Source organism: Orycteropus afer, unplaced genomic scaffold (genome assembly GCF_000298275.1).
Source record: "Orycteropus afer afer isolate SDZICR_OR568_19922 unplaced genomic scaffold, OryAfe1.0 scaffold00218, whole genome shotgun sequence".
NCBI classification, from domain to species: Eukaryota; Metazoa; Chordata; class Mammalia; order Tubulidentata; family Orycteropodidae; genus Orycteropus; species Orycteropus afer.
Window position 1 is genome coordinate 3,180,379 of NW_006921805.1, and position 20,656 is coordinate 3,201,034.

General features: G+C 39.2%; 1 protein-coding gene across 1 annotated transcript in view; it reads right to left on the minus strand.

Annotated features, from left to right (window-relative positions):
* GLB1 (galactosidase beta 1) overlaps positions 1 to 20,656 on the minus strand; it is a 131,645-nt gene that overhangs the window by 29,826 nt on the left and 81,163 nt on the right. Inside the window, exons 11-12 of the mRNA XM_007948665.2 lie at positions 6,955 to 7,029; positions 3,556 to 3,645 (exon numbers count right to left, since the gene is read on the minus strand). Of these exons, the coding sequence (XP_007946856.2) occupies positions 3,556 to 3,645; positions 6,955 to 7,029 (165 nt within the window). The remainder of the gene's footprint in view (positions 1 to 3,555; positions 3,646 to 6,954; positions 7,030 to 20,656) is intronic.

Sequence of the window (20,656 nt, forward strand, 5' to 3'; positions counted from 1 at the left end):
TATATATATATATATATATATATATATATATATATATATACATGCCTAGCAATAATGAACGCCAAGATGCAAGGTGAAAGTAATGCTGGCTGTGATAGTTAAGGTTATGTGTCAGCTTTTGCTGGACCGTGATTTTCAATGGTAATGTAATGATGTAATTTGGTAGCATACAATGATGTAATCATCTTCCATTCTGTGATCTGACGTGGCCATCCTCCACTTACACATAAATGCCAATTTTCTCATAACAACCTGATCTTTGGAACCTAACCATGTCGATAAATGAGGAGAAGATGTAACTGAAGTGGTAAGTGCTAGCTCAGAGGCTGAGGAAACTTTTGTTTCCAGGAGGGAGTGACACTCCCTGCGAAAGTGGGGCTGAGGCCTCAGGGGCCAGCGGGAGGGGCAGCAGAGCATAGGGCTATTCTGCTGTATTCTGTTGCCTGTAGCTTGCATCCTTCTTGGGTTTCACTGGCAATTAACATGTCATGCATTTGCCAGAGCCTGAAGTCCTACCCAGTCCAAGGGCACCATCTTGGCTAAGAGTTCTGAGAAAGAACAATGGCTGCAAGTACACATTAACTTGGAATTCACTTCCAGAGCTCCAGATGCTCTGGTATCCATGTCTTGTCTGAAGTGCTCAATGGCCTGGACAAAGTAGGTTCCATTTTATAGATCAGGACACAGACATACAGCTAGTGTGTGCTATAACTGAGAAAGAACTTGTGATAGTTGGAGCTGTGTGTCAACTTGGCAGGACCCCAGTTCTGTGGGGTTGTTCCCATGATGGGATCAGATGACTGTGTTCTGAGTGGCCAATCTGCCCAAGGGGAGTTTCCCTAAGGGTGTGGCCTGCTTCCAGGATATCCAGGGACATCCTGGGAAGAGAGACTTTCTTCTGTGGATCAGGACCCTGGTGTACTGACTACAACCTTCCGTGAGTGAGCAGCCTACCACTCAGCCTGGAGATCTTGGATTCATCTTTTGTTGGAGTCAACAACCAGTGTACTGCCTGCCAGCCTTGAATTTCTCGGCCCCCCGCGGTTGCGGAAGCTAAGGCTGCCTCCAGCCTGACGTTTCCTCCAGGGACTTTGGACTTGCTGGCTTTTATATGTTTGTGAGCCATTTTCCTAACATAAATTTCTCTCTCTCTCTCTAAGCTTTTCTGGTTTTTGTGTCTCTAGAGAACCCAGTCTAACACAAAACTCTACTCAATGTTAATGAAAAAGGGGAAGATGACTTAATTATCTATTTTTGCCTACCACAAAAGAGAGTTGGGTTAAAACATACAAGTGTTAAAATAGTTAACTGGAAGTAAAACACACTAAACGAAGATAAGATATGCTGTTACCTTTTTTTTTTTTTTTTTAACTTTTAATGTGGTTTGGGCGAATTAGCGCAAATTCATTTTGCATTCAACAATTTGTACACATTTTGTTTCATTACATTGATTGCAATCCTCACAATGTAACAGCATTCTTCCCATTCCTCTCTATGTAGATGTGCTGTTACTATATAATCATAAAATCAGAAAGAAGCACTCAGATAACCTTTCATTTAAAACATGGGGCTCAGTGAGATCCAAAGTGATAAAACTTTTTTTTAATTTAATTTTTGTTTTTATTGTTGTTGAGAACATGTACAGCAAAATACACCAATTCAACAGTTTCCACACATACAATTCAGTGACGCTGATATACTCTTGAATTGTGCACTCATTCTTACCCTCTTTTTCTGAGTTACTTGTCCCCAGTAACATAAATTCATTGCCCCCTAAGGTTCCTATCTAATCTTTTGAGTTGCTATTTTCAATTTAGGAGCTCTGGTAGCATAATACCTAAGGCATTTGACTGCTAACTTCAAACCCACCAGCCACTCCTCAGAAGGAAGGTTGAGCAATCTACTCCTATCGTGATACTGCCTCGGAAACCCAAGGAGGGGTCACTATGGGTTGGGTACGACTCGTTGGCAGTGTGTTATTGTCAATTTGATCACACATACACAGTTCTTTAATGAGTAAAATGCTTAAGGCAGACTTTTTTTTTTTTTTTACTAGTTAAGCTAAACTATGGTTTTAAGAAGACTTCAAGGTATACTATTAGTTTAAGGTTTAAAGATTATCTCAGGGCAACAGTTTCACAGGTTCATCTGGCTTCCATGGCTCTACAAAGTCTAGAGTCCATGACCAAAGTGATCAAACTTGACATCACCAACAACAGGATGAACTGATCTCACTGAAATCCTGAGAAAAACATGTCACCCTTTGTCATGGGTCATGATAAAAATGTTTTACCTGAATATAATCAATGAGGGACAGTCTATAAAATAACTAGCCTGAACTCTTCAAAAATGTCATATCACAAGAGGAGTAAAAAAAAGATTTGGGAACAGTTTTTAATTAAAGAAGTCTAAAGAGACATTATAACTAAATGCAATGAGCGATCATGGATTAGACAGTGGATTGAAAAAAATTAAGCTCTAAAGTACTTTGTTGGAAAAATCAGGGAAATTTGAATGTAGAATGCTTGTTAGATAATAGATTTAATCATGTTAGATTTTTTGAGTGGGAGCATTGCATTGTAGTTATATAAGACAATTGCCTTTTTAGGAGATATATACAGCAATTTAGAGGTAAAGTGTCATGATGTTGGCAACTGACTCAAAAGGTTCAAAAGAACAAAGAAGCAGTAAACTATCCACTCCTACTGAGAAAGATAAAGCTAGCAGAGCAACTGTTAACAATGGAGAATCCAGGTGAAACGCATATGGGTTGTACTATTCTTGTAATTTTTTAAGACTTGAAATTTTCTAAAATAAGGTGTTAGGGGGAAGTTTTTTCTTGTTTTTTTTTTTTTTAAAGGAAATGGAGTGATGACTGGTGATGTAAAAAACAAAGCAAAAAGGAATGTACTCTGGTCAAAACCCTGAGAAAGAATCTCCAAGAACCTAACATACTAAGAACACAGTCTTTTTCCTTTAGCTGAAACTATGGACAGATAATTAAATGGTCTTTTTCGAGTATTAAAATAATATTTTTTTTCCATCAAAAAGCCAAACTCACTGTCATCGAGTCAGATCCTACTCATAGCGACCGACCCCTCCTTGTGTTTCCAAGGCAGTATCACTACAGAAGTAGATTGTCCAATCTTCCTTCTGAGAAGTGGCTCGTGGGTTTAAACTACCAGCCTTCTGGTTAGCAGTCAAGTGCCTTAGGCACTACGACCTAGTAATATATATTAACTAGATCAGTCACATTCGATTTATAAGTTGTACAGAATTATGCAGAAGCAGGCTGAATTACTTCCTATTTGAGTTGTAATCAGAAATGAGGGAAAAATATAGGGAAGATCAGCTTACTGTGCAGTACTTAAAGCTAAAGAGAGCCTGGAAATCCATGCTTAATTTACCTGGGGTTTGAGTCACCTGCTTACTGACCATTTTGGTCCTTGCTCTGGGAATACATATTGCAAAGGAGTATGGAAAGCACTTTGTGTGTGTGTGTGGAAAGCATATTTTTGCAAGTGGAAGAAAGAAGTATTACTTTTAAAGGCCTACCTGTTTCACTTGGACAAATGTCAAGGGATAAAGGCTTTTTGTGGGCCCAGAGGGAGACAGGATATTCAAAGCTTCTTCCACTGTCTTTACCTAGAAAGAAACAAAAGCGGCATTCCCTGACTCACCCATCACCAGTAATCACAGTAGAAGGCAGCATCACTTTCCAAGTTATTAAGGACATTAGTGGATTTAACCAAGGCCCCCCAAAATAAACATCAATCATTTAAATTCCACTCCATGTTGCTTCCCAGTCACCTGCAGTCCTCCATCCACTCCCTAACCCTTGATGAAAAACTGTAAATGATGGTCATCTTAAAAGTATTTCAAACACATCTGATGAGAAACACACCTCCTAAGAGATACATAAACAAAAGAACCCAAATCAGTTGTGGAGTTGATTGCAACTCATGATGACCTCATGGGTGTCAGAGCAGAACTGTGCTCCAAAGGTATTTCAATGGTTGGTTTTTCAGAAGTAGGACTTTCCTTCTTTTTAGGGGTCTCTGGGTGAACATGGAACTCTAGCCTTCTATTAATGGTCCGGTGCTTACCTGTTTGTACTACCCAGGGACTCCATCATAGGCACCTGACGTGAGTCAAAACCAAGGCTCAGAGGTTGTCTCCTCTGTAACACCCCCAAGTGAAATACTTGTGGCTGTACATTCCTCTGAACTTGTCCAAGTCATATTTCCATGCCTGTATCACGTATCACTTGTTTACCTTTGTTCTCTTCACTTGTCAGCTCCTTCCGAGCGGGGTGTGTACTGGTATAACTCCAGTCCCCAGCACACAGTAAGTACACAGTCAATAAATGTTTATTTTACTCAAGCAAAAGGATGTGTATTCTTGTAACCCAAGATGCTTACCATAATGCAACAACCACAACAACAGCTACCACTGCATACCTACCACACTCCAGATGACACACAGATTTTACACACACTACCTTATTTAATCCCCACAACCACTCAGTGAGACAGGCATTAGCCCACGAGAAGAAACAGAGGTTCAGAAACGTGAACATGAGTAATGGCAAAGCCAAATTTTACAATTGGGTATGACTTCAAAACCTGAGACTTTCCATGGCTTGATACTGATTGGGAATTTCAGAAACATTTTCCAGGGATACTTTGTTGATGTGGAGTGTGTGTGGGGCGGGGATCTTAATTATTACTTCATCAAGTCAGCTACGCACAGGGGTGTTTTCCACCTGGACAACTAACAGAATTCAACTCAGAGTGAAAGCTTTTATTCTGTAAAACTACAATCTTAATAAATTTAATTCTGGTCTATGCCAACTTGCTATCTTAAGTTGTATAGATTTAGTTTATAATGAAAACCCATTTGCAGTAATAAAATTTTCCTTTATGATAAGCAGCATGTGCTTTTGAGTACTAAGCTATCTTTGCTTTAGCACTACCATTGTTTCAAACATTTGCAGTTATTTTTTGTTACATAAGAATAAACTTCCAGTGCTCTAAAACAAACAAACCTCTTCCTTAAGTAGCACTAGCAGTGAACAAATGGGGGTGTTCCTTTACAAATGCGATTAAAGTCTGATTAATCTAAAGAAAGATTCCTATCAGGTAAAGAGACCACATTTTTTTGTAGAACGTGGCCCACATACTGACACTGGGTGGAAAATGTTACAAGAGCCCAACAGAGTTTTACCAGTGGAAAAATTATATAATCATGTTTGGCATTTTGCTTAAAGATAAAAACTTGTGATACTATTTTAGGATATAAAGATTCTTAAGAAATATGTAACTGTGTTCAGGTTTTTATTTTTGTTGGTTTTTTTTCTTTTAAGTTAAAACATGGAGGAGTTAAGGGATTGTAAGAGGGGAAAACCTGAAGACAGAGACAGTCAAAACAAACTGACTTTAGCTTAAGTCACTCTGATACTTAACTAAATTTTCTTTCTCTTCCCCTAGAATAGCATGCCCTTAACTCCTAATTCTGATAAATTTCTATCATTTCCTCCCTCGTGGAGTGGCATCACTAGGGTTGGTGTCACCCAAAGGCAATAACTCAGGGCGTCCCCCCATGGATCTCCTCCTGTACCAGACTATACAGAATACGTGACAAATATTATAAATTGCTTATATATAGTATTTCTAGATTCTATGAATACTAAAACCAATTTGTTTTGTAAACTCTTTCTACATTCAACTAATGTTGAATTATAACATTGTCACATTAGTTGTAACTGAGTAGAAGCCTTTTTTTATTCTCTTTTCCTTTACTTCTTTATTTTCAAAAAAGTTATCGCTGTAGGTTCACAAATACTACGTATCACATTACAGTAGCTAAAACACCAGAAAATTTGACAAAATCAGCAACTAAATACACCAGGAGCAACAAAAACAACAGCAAGTGCTTGCAGCATGTGCAGATGAAACCGTACAATTCAAAGCGTCATTATAATTGGGTAATAATGACAGCTCTGACCAAAGCTCATTACCAAAAAACCAAACTCACAGCTCAAAAAGTAAACGAGCATAGAGTTTTAGTTTTGTACATATATTGATACATGTAAGATAAAAAATAAACTCACTGCTTTCGAGTTGGATCTGACTCATAGCGAGTGACCCCTCCTTGGGGTTCTGAGGTGGTATCAATACGGAAGTAGATTGCCCAGTCTTCCTTCCGAGGAGTGGCTGGTGGGTTTGAACCACCCTTCTGGTTAGCAGTCAAATGCCTTAGGCACTATGCCACCAGAGCTCCCACATGTAAGATAGGCTTATGTAAAATGTTTCTGTTGTTATAACTATAGAGATATTTTTATAAGAAATAAATTTCTGCTGAAACATTCAACAAAAATTTTGTCGACAGACATTTTGGTGTCACCCCTTTGACAGTGTCACCCAGTGCAGTCTGCACTGCCGCCCCACCCCTCTAGTGACATGACTGTCCTGAAAGTCCCATTTACCATACAGACTATAGACCACAGAAGTTAAGACATGGTTTTGAGACTTGGGGGTGGGGTATAATTTAGGTCAGAGACCTATCAAAATGCCTGTGGCACTTGGGAACCACCTAGAAAACAAGTGAATTACAAAAAAGAACCTCATGCTGTTCTACAAAGGCTCCAGGCACACTTTGGACAACTGACAATGAACCCAAATGACCTAAAGGATTTAAGAATGCTTTCAAACTCCCCTACCTCCTCCTGCTCAAACCCTAGCCCATCAAATGTGCACATATCCTCTCACCTCCCATGTCCCCATTTTCCCAGAAACACCCTGTACCATATTAATTCCTCAGAGGGGAGATTCACAGAAAAATAACCAACTGACTCCCCAGCATAGCACTTTCACTCTCTGCACTAAACTCCACTTCCTCACTCCCTTCTCACTTTCAACTTAACACTTCTGGTTTTGAGAGGTTATTTCTTACCTTTTTCAGGGCAACTTTTCCATATGCAAACTTTGGTGTGGATGGAGGGACAGGGCCATTTGGTACTTTCTCAAACTATAAATCAGAGTGGAAAAAGAGAGAAAAGAAAAAAGCTGTTAAACCCTCAGATATATCCATAATATTCATTTTTCAAAAGGGTGGGGGTCAAGAATAATCAAACAGCAGTGCTAGTATTTGGAAAGGCAAAGGAACAAAGGGATTCCCTCCAAAAAAGGTTTTGGTAAAAAAATTTAAAAAAAATCTAAGCCTCAGGAATCATTCAAATAATTATGGAATAAAAGACTTCAAAACAAACAAGTAGAGAGAATGAGAGTGGCAGCAGGAGAAGGTGGCATGGGAGAAGAAAACAAAAAAGGTACACAGCAAAACAAAAATGAAGGGTGGTAGCGTATAGAAGAAAAATTAATCCTGTGGTAGATTAAAGCATTATAAAACTAAACAACAACAAAAAACTCACTGCTGTCTAGTCAGCTGTGACTCATAGTGACCCCTCTTTGGGTTTCCAAGGTGGTATCACTACAGGAGTAGATTGCCCAATCTTCCTTCCAAAGAGTGGCTGGTGGGTTTGAACTGCCAGCCTTCTGACAGCAGTCAAATGCCTTAGGCACTATGCCACTAGAGGTCCTTAAAGCATTATATCAATGCTCAATTTACTGTGGCTATGTGAGAGAATATTCCTATTATTATGAAATGTACACTGAAGTATTTAAGAGTAAATGACCATCATAGATGTTGTCAGGAGCCACTGAGCCAGCTCTTGGCTCACACTGACACTATGTATAACAGAACAAAATGTTACCCAGTCCTGTACCATCCTCACAATAGTAGGTATGTTTGGGTCCATTGTTGCAGCCACTGTGTCATGGTTTAGAAAATATACACACACTGAGGCAAAGGGGGAGAGATGGAAGTAGGGGAGAGAATACAAATGACAAAGCAAATAAAGTGTTATCATGAGTATATTACTTGGGAGGGAAATATATAAGTGTTCTTTGTACTGTTTTTATTCTTAAACCTTTCCTCCAAGCATGGAAGTGTTTTAAAATAGAAAGTTAAAAAAGAAAAATGATACTTTATTAAAGATTATACATTATATATAAGGAGCTCTTGTGGCAAATCTACTTCCTTAAGATTTACTGCCTCAAAAACCCAATGGGTTACTATGACTTGGCATTGACTTGATGGCAGTGAGTTTTTTGTATTATATGTGTGTGTGTGTGTGTATACACACACACTTATTTATACACTTACACACACACACACACATTAGTGCCCAAAGACTTGGGTCTAAGTCCAGGTCTTGGAAAAGTTTCTCACCATCTGGCATCTCCAAGGAGGTTGCTTCCCTCCCTCTTTTCCTTTCTTTCTTTTAAAAGTAATAATAAAAACTAATGATTTTTAGGAAAGACCAGGCTTACTGGTCTGAAAGAGACTGGTGAAATTCCCGAGACTATGGCCCCTAGTCACCCCTTGGGTGTGGAAATGAATTCACTGCTGTGGCTTAACTTCCAGCCAAACAAGACAGGTCTACAAGGTGAACAATTACACAATAGGTATAGTCCTTAAAACAATCACTCATGGAACATCAGAAGAACAGCATTTGTTCAGAGGTAATGGCTGCATAGAAAAGGACACAAGGAAAAGGTAACCACAGGGAGAAAGTAGGAAAAGGGCTGTTACATTGTGGGAACTGCAGTCAATGTCACGAAACAAAATGTGTATGAATTGTTGAACAGAAAACAAATTTTCTATGTAAACTTTCGCCCAAAACACGATAAAAAATAGAAATGAGAAAAGATTTTAAAAAGAAGAGAACAAAAGACTGTTACAAAAAGCAACTTTTCTCTTAGTTCTGTTCTTCAGAGAAAACCATTTAAAAACCATTTACTTGTTCTTATTTCTGTTTCTTCTGCTCTCCATATAATATGCTTACACTGCTATTTCTTGCTTGATAATTTAAAATACTATCACTGAGAATTCAGCTTAGTTGTACTACCCTCTTCCTCCTGATATGATTATGTCATCATTTTCAGTTTCTTTACTGGTTGCTTTTGTAACTTTAAATGATATCCTTATACCTTTATTTCTTAGTTTCATCAATTAAGACTTCCTCTGTGTGCACACTTTTAAAGATAAGGCTATTAGCATCCTTCCCTGAGTTCTCCCAACTTTTGGAGTGTTCAGCTGAATAGTCTGTCCTATAACCATGAGATAAATCCCTTCCATGTATACACAGGCTCTGAATTAAAAAATCAATCAACATGCTTACATTATTATAATTATATAACTATTATTCTGCATAGCCAAGTGGTATAGAGGATAATAGGAAGGCATATTCTGTCTTATTCAGCTTTTCCTGTTCTTTTCCCCCTGGAACATCTAATTGCCTCTCTTTTTTTTCCTTCTGCCTTTAGGCTGACATCTCATTAGGTTGTTCCAAATTTCCAAAGATAGTATCAAGTTTCTTTAAACAGACCTCATTTCCCCCAGAAAACTCCCTTCTGGCGCCTTTAGTCTTTCTGCTTCAAGAGACTGACTACTCTCTAGGCTTGATTTCCCTTCATTATTCTCCTGTCTTTGAGCGCCTGCTTCTAAGAGCTCAGGATTTCATTTTACTGTAGCAACTAAGTAACTACCTAAGAATTGGTATGTGGGAGGTGAACCTTCTTCAATCTTTGAATGTCTGAAAATGTCACACTTGGTTTATCATTTTAATGGGTATAGAATTCTATGTTGAAAAACACCTTCCCCCTCAAAATGCCAAAGGTATTATTCTGTTGCCCTCTATGACTCATATCTTGTCCACTGTGACTCATGCCAACCTCATTCTTGTTCCTTTGAAGATGACGGGTTTGTTTTCTTTCTCTCTCTATATATTTCTCTCTCTCTCTCTCTCAGCTTATAAACTCTCTATTTTCAATGTGCTAAAATTTTCTAAAGATGTGTCTGGGTATGTATATTTTTTGCATCATTATGCTGGGCAACAGAAAGCACTTTCAGTTCTGGAAAAATTCAGGGTTTTTTTTGTTGATATTTTATTTTCATCTTTATTACTAAGAAGTTGGACACCTAGACTGATGTCTTTTATCTTTTCTCTATTTCCATCCCTATCTTTGGATTCTACTTTCTAGGAGATTATTTTTAATTTCCAATAAACTCCTTCTTGTTTTCTAGGGGTTCCTTTTTCAAAGTATCCTTTTCTTATTTTTTACAGATGCAATATCTTCTTAAATCACTCTTGAGGATATAAATTTGAGAGGTACTGCTTGGTTTTGCTTAAGATCTCTCTTGTTCCCTAAATTCTCTGTTGCTTCTAGGTCCTTTTTCTGCTAATTTTGTCTCAGTCTTTCTCTTTTGAGTTGCAGGCTTTCTGGTTGCCCTCAGATGTTGGGGTCATTCTTGGTTGTCACTTCACATTTAAAGGAATGAACATGAATGTACCAGCATCTGCATAATTACCTCTGTCTACAAAGCAAGTATCCACTGGGGAGCTTTGTTTTAGGGTAACTGGGCAAAGAGCCAAGGAGTATATGAAGGTCTTTGCTCTGGGGCTGTTTACTGTTTTTTTTCTTAATTCCTCTGGTTTTATGACTTGTAGAAAAGTGCCTCCTGCTGAATAGTCTATGTAAAAGTGGGGCAAAGAAGTATAAGACCTGACAGGAAACGTACAGTTACATATAAATTTATAGGGTTTAATTAACTCTCATTTTCAGCTAATTTCATTCCCACAATTAATCACACTTCCTTTCTAAGACCTCAACTCTGCAGGGTTCTTTGAGACCGTCCACTCCCTCCTCCCTGTTCCTGGGACCTTCTTCCATGCTTACTGGGGACTGAGCCTTTATCCTGCTTCCTCTGTCACCACACTTATACTTACTTTCAATTTTCCAGAAACCTTTTAAAATCTCTCAGGCATGAGAAGTTCCCCTTCGTAGTGTCATTACTTTGTTAAAATTCCTTTCTTCTTATTTAGCAACATTTTAGAAAGCAGAGGGAATACACAGGTGGTCAGTTGGCCCTCTTGAACCAGGAAGTCTTAATTGACTTCTAATATTCAGTGAATCTAAAATTCTGAGACATTCTGAAAGATAGTATTAAAATAGATGATTCTCAGGCCAGTTACTGCTGGTCTTAGATAGAATGAGAAAGAGCAGATGTTATAAGATCTCTCTTCCCAACTTTACCTGAAATCTAGATAATATCTTTTCCCTTATGTTAATTTATGTACCCCATCCTCGTCAATGAAAGCAGAAAACACCAATCCTCAGAAGATACCTGAGAGCAGTATGATCTATTTTCTGAGGTCCTCTATTTGCCTCCACACAGCAGTGACCACGTCATATCCAACTCCTAAAGTCAAAGTGGATTGCTGTAGGTAATCTCTTCTACTGCATTGGAAGAAAAATCACTGCACCCAGTAGTGCACTTTGGGTATATACACCAAAGAACTGAAAGCAGGGACTCAAACAGATACTTGTATACCAATATTCAGCACTGTTTACAATGGCCATAAGGTGGAAGCAACCCAAATGTCCATTAACAGATGAATGGAGAAACAAAATGTGGTATATACACACAATGGAATATTACTCAGCCATAAAGAGAAATAAAGTTCTGATACATGCTACAACATGGATGAGCCTTAAAAACCATTATGCAAAATTAAATAAGTCAATCACAAAAGGACAACTAGTGTATGATCCTACTTGCATGAAATATTTAGAACAGGTAAATGCATAGTAACTAGTTTATTAGTAGTTGCTGTTGTGCCCAGGTTATGAAGGAGATGCTTGGAGAGGAATATGCCAACACACGACAATGCAAATGCAATAGGAAAGTTTATTAGCTAACTTAACTTAGGGTCTTTGCCCTTACCAGGTCAGTGGCTTAAGCAAAAGACCCCGTGCTCTGGTATTCTCACAAATTTATGGAACAATATGGGGAGGGGCAGCACCAGGGCAAGAGGGTACAGATGATTGGTTGTTGCTAAGGGATTTAGGGCAGTGATCTAAGATGTTGGGGGACGTAAAGAAACCCCCCGGCTCCAAAGTTCACTTAGGAAAATATTATCCAGGGAGGATGCGGCTCAGGTATGTGGGAGACTTTCAGGAGTCGAGCAAATCTCTGATACGTGCTGAATCCGGATGGCTTTTGTGATGGTGCTGAGTTCGGAGGAAGTTCCTTGATACCTGCTGAGACTGGAGGGCAGATAAAGGCCCTAAAGAGTCCAAAAGTTCTGTTAGTAATGCTGACACTAAAAGGTTTCTGGTTAAAGATTTTCCTGGAGGCTACTAGAGCTCTCAGACTCACATTGCCAGGGCCAGTGGGAGGGAATATTGGGGAGTTATTTCAGCAACAAATAAGCAGGGCCTTGAGTTTCTGTCACGAGTGATGGAAAATTTGGAACCAAATAATAGTCAAGGTTGCAAAACATGGTGAACATAATTATTATTGCTGTTAATTGCCATAGAGTTGATTCTGACTCATGACAAAATTGCAGCATACTCATAGGGTTTTCAAGGTTGTAACCTTTTGAAAGGGACTCCTGGTGAACATAATTAATGTCACTGAAATATACACTTAAAAACAGTTGAAATGAGGGTAAAAAGTCATTCCACAGACATCCATAATCAACCTACATTCAGTTAACTGTGACAGAGTGTGTAAGTGTCAGCTTTGTCATCTCTTTCACTATTCACAAAAACTTTCAGAGCAGGGGACAAGAGGGAACATGACAAAAATTAAAAATTAAAAAAAAAAAAATCCTTCAGAGTGAGTTATTACAGATCCCTTTCAGAGATGAGGGCACTGAAGATTACTCAGTGAAATCTGTGAGAACTGGAATGCAAAGGACTGCCATATTTTTCCAGGTCTTACAAATTTTCCATCTTTGACAGGGTGAGTCTTGCCACTTTTCTATTGCTTGTTTTAGTGGAAAATATTTGGAAAATAGTTCTTTCTCCTTCTCTGACAAGTGTTCCCCTTACACAGGTTCCAGATTTTCCAGGTTTTACTTTATATAGAACAAGACAGGAAGCTGGGATTTTGACTCCAAGCCTAGTGTTCTTTCCTCTTGCCTCCTTTATTGGTGTAACAGTAACAGAACAGAAAGCATCTTCATCCATAAATAAATAAATATATAACAAACACAAAACCTTTCTTAGTATTCAGTAACACTTTGGAAGGAAGGAGTTTTCCTCCTAGTCCCTCCTCTTATACACTCATATAAAGGTAAGAGATCATTTTGTAATTTGCTACTATCATTTATCAAATGCACTTTTAGAACTGCCAAATAATAATATTTATTGCATATTACAGTGGTTCAAAGGGATATAACAGATCTTACATACCCATTTTTTCTATTGTTAGTGAACTATTTTCAAGTTTTGCTATTATGAATAATGTCACAATGAACAATTTTATGTCTACAGCATTGTTGTTGTTGTTGTTGTTATGTGCTGTCGAGTCGGCCCCGACTCATAGCCTTCCTTAAAATTATTTTTTAAATAAAGCTGTGAGAGAGAAGTTACTAGGTCAAAGAATATGAATATTTTATATGCCTCTTAAAATAGTGTATACCAAAGTTTTCATCAAAAGTCTTATGCTTGTGTCCATCTAAGATATAACAATTGGTCTCTCCTTGTCTGGAGCAAAGAAGAACAAAGAAAACCAAAGATGCATGGAAACTATTAGTCCAAGGGACTAATGGACCATGAGAACCTCAGCCTACATGATCTTAAGACCAGAAGAACTAGATGGTGCTTTGCTACCACTGCCAACAAGTCAGAAAGGGATCAAAATAAGAGATCCTGTATAGAGTGGGAGAAAAATGTAGAACAAAACTCAAAATCATAAAAAAGACCAGACTTATGATCTGATAGAGAATGGTGAAACCCCTGACACTATGGCCCCTAGTCACTCTTTGGGCTTGGAATTTAACTTACTCCTGTGATTTCCAGCCAAATAATAGATAAGCATAGAAGGTGAACATTTACATCAGATAGGTATACTCCTTAGATCAAGCAACCATGGGAGATCAGAAGGACAGTATTTGCATAGGGAGATAGATCAGAGGGTAAGAATGCATAGGAAAGGACACAGGGAAAAGGTTACCACAGGGAGGAAGTGAGAAGAGAGCTGTTGCATCATGGGTACTGCAATCATTCTCATGAAACAAAACGTGTATGAACTGTTCTATGGAAAATGAATTTGCTCTGTGAACTTTCACCCAAATCATAATTATTTTTTTTTAAAAAAAAGGTCTATGCTTATTTTTGTCCTTTGCCCAATTATCTTTTTGGGTTTTAATTTTTCTAAATAAGTGGTATCAACTCATTATTATATAGATATTACCCTCCACCAATCTATTCCATTTACTACAATTTTCTGACTTTTCCTTTTAATCTTTTTTTTTTATTGATACTAATTTCATTATCATACAGCAAAATCACATTTTTCTATCCAGCTAATTAATGTTTCAATTAGATGAATATACCAAAAATGTATACTTTTCAACTTTTATTTCCCTGTATTCCTTTGTTTTAATCATAGTTTTCAAACCAATCATAAATATTGCTTCTTATCATGCTTATTTAGCTAGACAGATTCAACATAGGGAGCTGCTCTTTTCCCCATGGCATTCATTGGTAGATTCAGTGGTCACCAACATTTCCTTCACCAAGATCCCTAATGTTTTCATTCATTCATCTAACACACTTTTATTAAGACACTAGTTTGTGTCAGGGTCCTGGGTTTAGTACTCGGGATATAAACAGTTCCTAGTCTGACAGTGAGAAATGTGTGCAAACAAGTTCTGTTAACACATTATGAAAAGTAGTGTATATAAAGATTTCCACACTATACCAGGGTGGCAGAAAATAAAGTGTAACTAACTCTGCTGAGACATAGATCAAAGAAGACTTCCCAGAGAAGATAACTGAGGCAAGTCTTCATTTTCCAGGTAGATAAAGGCAGAGGGAACAGTTATGTGCAGAGGCCAGGAGTATGGACAGCACCGTCCTGTTCATTTTTATGTAGCTCCAATTGAAGACCAGAGAGTCACATACAAGAAGGAGAGAACTGAAAGATGAGGTTTGGGGAAAATAGGAGGCCAAATCATGGAAGGGATAGTATGCAAAGCCAAATACTACAGACTTTTTCCTGAAGGTAAGGGAAGCAGGAAGGCCACACAACCAGATCAGCGTTTCAAACAAATAATCCTGGAAGATGGACTAGAGAAGACAATTCCATAGGAAATAAAGATACTTTTGTCACAAGAGTGCAGACGATGAGCTCTAATGGTCTGAAAGACCACCTACCCTTTATTGTTGTTGTTGTTGTTGTTGTTGTGTGCCGTCAAGTCGGCCCCGACTCATAGCGACCCCTCCTTGGGTTTCCGAGGCAGTATCACTACGGAAGTAGGATTGTCCAACCTTCCTTCCGAGGAGTGGCTGGTGGGTTTGAACCGCCAGCCTTCTGGTTAGCAGTCAAGTGCTTTAGCCACTATGCTACCAGAGCTCCTTACCCTTTATTAGGTAATATTTATTTAATTATCAGACATAATACACTGTGTTCCCACCAACACTGTGAATTAGCATAAGATGGCCTGTGTCTACATGCTGAGCTAATGTCATTTCAGTCATAAGCCAAGAAGAACAACCAATCAGGCAGTGTAGACTGATCGTGGACCAAGATTCAAAATTCATTAAGTTTTTGAAGGATTGAAAATTGCTGGGGCTATGCTCTCGCCCCATACTCTGCTCCATCTACCAGACTGATCGTGGACCAAGATTCAAAATTCATGAAGTTTTTGGACTGAAAATTGCTGGGGCTATGCTCTCACCCCATAATCTGCTCCATCTACCACCTCTGAGTATCCCAGGCTCTACTCTTATTATCAAGGTCCACCACTGCCACTTGATTAATTTCTGCAGAGTGACCTATCTTAAAATACAAGATGAACTCTTATCTCTGACGGAATTCTCATGAAGAACTGGAATAAAACTTTTTAAATGGGTCTTAAATTCATTTGAAAGTACACATTAGTAAACTCACCACTGCCTCTGTTGGAAACCAGTAGGGAGGTGGTGAGCGCTGCCCTACAGTCTCATGGTTCATCCTCGAGGTCAAAGTGTTAACCATGTCTGGCTGAGTTTTACCCACACCAAAGAGTCTACCTTAGAAAATGCAAATGTCATAAGCTTTGTCAGGCCTTGAAGATTCACATGAAAAAGACTGCGGAGTTTTCAACACTGAGCAAAGGTTTGTGCAGCCTGTAAGGAAATTCCTGCCCCAGAAGTCCATGGTAGTGGAAGGTATTCCCCATCACCACTCAACACACCCTTGAAATGGTTTAAAAAGCAGTCACATTCCACTTTCTAAATCTTTGGTGAAGGAAGGCTGCAGGAAGAACTATATCTGGGGGTGTTTACCACTCAATTTCCTTTCATAGATAAAAACAATCATTTTGAAAATAGCATTTTATAAGACAATTAACTGAGGGTTTACAAATCTCAGAACTCATTAAATCTTTTTAAATTAATTCATTTCACTCTTCCAAACTTGAAATATCAAAAGCAAGGAGAACAGGGAAAAGGTTACAGTGCAATCTACCATAAGCTGTTGAATTATATTCATTTCTAGAGACTGTGTCCTTCGTAGGTTCATTTTACTCCATGCATCTGTGAAATGCATGTGATTTGCTAGGTGTCTATTTGGCCTGGCCCACCACAGTTCTCCATGTGGGATCTGAACCATTCCCTGAACTTTAGCATGATGACACCTGAATCTATGCCTGTACTACAGATATCCCCCTTGAGTTGCTCAATCTAATTTTTAAAATTATGATTATTTATTGTGATATGGGTGAAAGTTTACAGGGCAAATTTGTTTTCCATTCAACAATCCATACACATTTTGTTTTGTGACATTTATTGCAATCCTCATATTGTAACAGCATTCTTCCCATTTCCTCCCTACACCCATGCCTTCATTTTGTTCTTGTTTCCCATCCCCTTGCACCTTTCTAACTCTCTCTCTGGGCAAATGTTGTTCTCTTGATCTCATTCATATGTTCTAATGTGTGCAAACCCTCCTGATAGTACTGTTCACCTTATAGGCCAGTCTCTTCATGAGCTACTAGCTGAGTCACAGGGGTGCAGTTAGTTCCTAGCTTGAAGGGTGTTCTGGTTACCTAGTGCTGCTCTGACAAGAATATACCACAAATGGGATGGCTTGAACAAATAGGAGTTTATTCTCTTACAATTTGGAGGCTTTAAGTCTGAGTTCAAAGTACCAGGCTCTAGGGGCTAGGTGAAAGCCCCTCAACCCCAGCTTCAGCTCTGCCTCCTGCTCCCGGCCCACTGAAGCTGGAGGCTTTTCTTCACTCAGCTGCTGGCTGCTGAGGCTGACAAGCCCAAGGTTGACAAGTAAAAAGACACAGTCCCGATGTTATTAAACCACCCTGCAGGCCATTAATTCTAATCCATTAAAAGTCCCAAGGTCGGCAGAGCACGGCAGGCTGCTGAACAATGACATGGCTACATGCCATGTGTGTATTCCCAAAGCTGTTTCTTATATACGGGAAGCAGACCACATACCCAAAGGCAGCTACTCAGCTGCTTACAGGAGATTGATTCCACCACGGAATAGATTACCAGTCTCATGATGTGAAGTAGTACATCCAGCTGCCCAGCCACTCAACCAGGCCCAGCCAAGTTGATACACAAACTTAAGTACCACAAAGGGTATCTAAGGGCCATAGTCTTGGAGATTCCACCAGTCTTCATCAGATCAGTAAGCCTGGTCTTTATGATTCTGAGTTTTGTTCAACATTTTCTTCCCCTCTATCTGGGACCTCTTATTGTGAACCCTTATGGTCATAGTGGTAGTTGGGCACCATCTAGTTCTTCTGGTCTCTGGGTTGTGGGAGCTTGGGTTAACATGCTCCATTAGTCCTTTCGATTAGCTGTTTCCTATGTCTTTGATTTTTTCACTCATCTTTGCTCCAGACAGGGACAGACCAATAGTTGTACCTTAAATGGCCACTCACAGAGTTGCTCAGTCTCAAGTGCCAGTGCCTGCTAGACAGATACTTCCACTTGGATGTCCCCAGAAGCATCTGGAACTCAACAAGCCCAAAACTGAACTTGCTCCCTACCCTTCCTATGTCTCCTCTGCAATCCTCTATCAGCTGGTATTGTGGACTGAATTGTGTCCCCTCAAAATATGTGTTGTAAATCCTAACCTCTATGCCTATGGTTATAATACCATTTGGGAATGAGTTGCTTTGTTATGTTAATGAGGCAGTATCTGTATAGGGTATATCTTGAGTCAATCTCTTTTGAGATATAAGGGATTAAACTAGTGAGCAAAGCAGAGAAGGGGGAAGAGAGATGCCAAGCCACATGAGGACTGCACAGGAGCAGAAACTCAAAAGAGACAAGGCCCTTCTTCCAGAGCTGACAGAGAGAAAAAGCCTTCCCCTAGAGCCAGACCCGGAATTTGGACATCTAGTCTCCTGTGAGAAAATAAATTTGTTTGTTAAAGCCACCCACTGGTGGTAGTTCTGCTATAGCAGTACTAGATACTAAGACAGCTGCTGCTCCCAATATCCACCCACTTACTCAACCAAGGTTGTAACCTGGACAATCAATGACTCCTCATTACCCATTGGTTCCTCTCCACTCCCTGCTGCCCTGCCATTGTCTCATTCTGTGGCAGCTTCCTAACTCATCTTCTACATCCGGTAATGCTCAGAGAGGGGTTCTACCACTGAGTTCTCAAGGCAATGTGTTTTTGTTAAATTTGCAAAAATAAAATATTTTAACCACAACAAGCTAAGACTATTTCTTTCTATTCCAACTTCCCCTCTGTCAAACATCCTCTTGTATCAGGAGACTTTAGAGTGGTCACAGGCATCTTTGGGATCCAACTAAAGAGCAAGTGAAGTGGGAATATACTTAATTTAGATGTAGCAGAACATATTTATACAGTTCACTGTCAGTTCTATGAACAGTTAATTTACTGCTAACATATTATTCCTATCACCCAATGTGCTAACTTCTTTGTCATTATATTGCAATACACCATGCCCTAAGGTAGCCAGCTGCAGAAGTATGTGGACAGCAAAGAGGGGAAAATGTCTGAATATATGAAGCCAGACCCTGGTCTATGGAAAATTCTTCCAAATCTTACAGCTCATATAGAAAAGAACTTAAGAGATGGTCCCAATTTTGCTAATAATCCTAAACATTTATGTAACATTATTAGTAACAAAACATGAAGATGAAGTAACTTTTCTAAACTATCAATACTAAAACTATTATCATCGAGTCAATTCTGATTCATAGCAACCCTACAGGACAGAGTAGAGCTGTCCTAAGGGTTTCTAAGGCTGCAATCTTTATAGAAGCAGACTGCCACATCTTTTTCCTGTGAAGCACCTGGTGGCTTCAAACCACCGACCTTTCAGTTAACAGTAGAGTACTTTAACCACTGTGTCATCAGGATTCCTATTAATACTAAAAGATAAATTTCAATCAGTCACCCTAAAGCAAAAATTTCCATCCTCTCCAGAAAAAAAGATTGCAAACATGTTGCCATTTGAAGAAACAATTTAAAAAAGCACTCAGCTAGAAGAACACAGGGAAAGAAGGATGGTAGAGGTGCTTCAAGCAGTTAATGAATCTAAAATATGTTATTTTGGGAATTTTGTGATATTTGGGACATTGTGATATTTACCAGTGCTTTTAAACTTTGTAATTTGTAATGATTTCTCTACCATTCTAAATGTATATTCATTTTTTTAGCCTCCCCCAATATCTTTTCTGAAATGCATATCTGACTATATCACTTTTCTCCTTAAAACAATTCAAAAGCACTCCATACCTGTAATTCAAGCTCTTAGTATCCTAAAGTTTGGCAGTTTGAACCCCCCAGTGGCACTATGAAAGAAAAGACCTAGCAATTACAGCCAAGGGAGTTTTGACAAGATGGCAGAATAGGCAGACAAGCTACACAGACCCTTTGCAACAAAGCAATGAGAAACCAATTGAATCCGACACAGAAGATGATCCTGGAACCCTGAGCTTTGAAAGCAAGGATAAAGAAATGGGTTAAATGCCAACTAGTAGAAGAACCTGAATGAAAACAGTAAGGAGACAAATGGAGCTGCATACTGCTGGCTGTTCTGAGGGCACAGCCATTTTGAGATATTTCCTGGCAGCAACCTAAGAATCAGCTCTGCTCAGTAAAGACTGCATGGGCAAGGATTGCACTGGTGCCTGATGACCAGAAAGGAAAACAACGAAGAAGGAAACAAACAGAGCTGTGGACTGCAGCAGCTGTCCTGAGGGTTCAACCATTTTGAATATTCTCAAATGGCAGGCATGACCATTCTGAAAATACACAAGTGGCATTCTTACCTGGACTGAGACACAGGAGTGGGTTCCACTTGCCAAGGATAACACAAGCAGCCACACTGGAGGCTGACAACCCGATAGATACAATATTCCCCTTGTTACTCAAACACCACACAGTCTTGGTGATCAAAGGTGTAGCCATCCCTTGCCTCCACCCACCTTCTTGACCAGCAGGAATTCCACCCCAGCCCTGACAGAGCCTGAGTGCTGTGCTCTGCCCCTTACAGAATTGTTTTTAAATTATTCTTCTTATCTTCCTC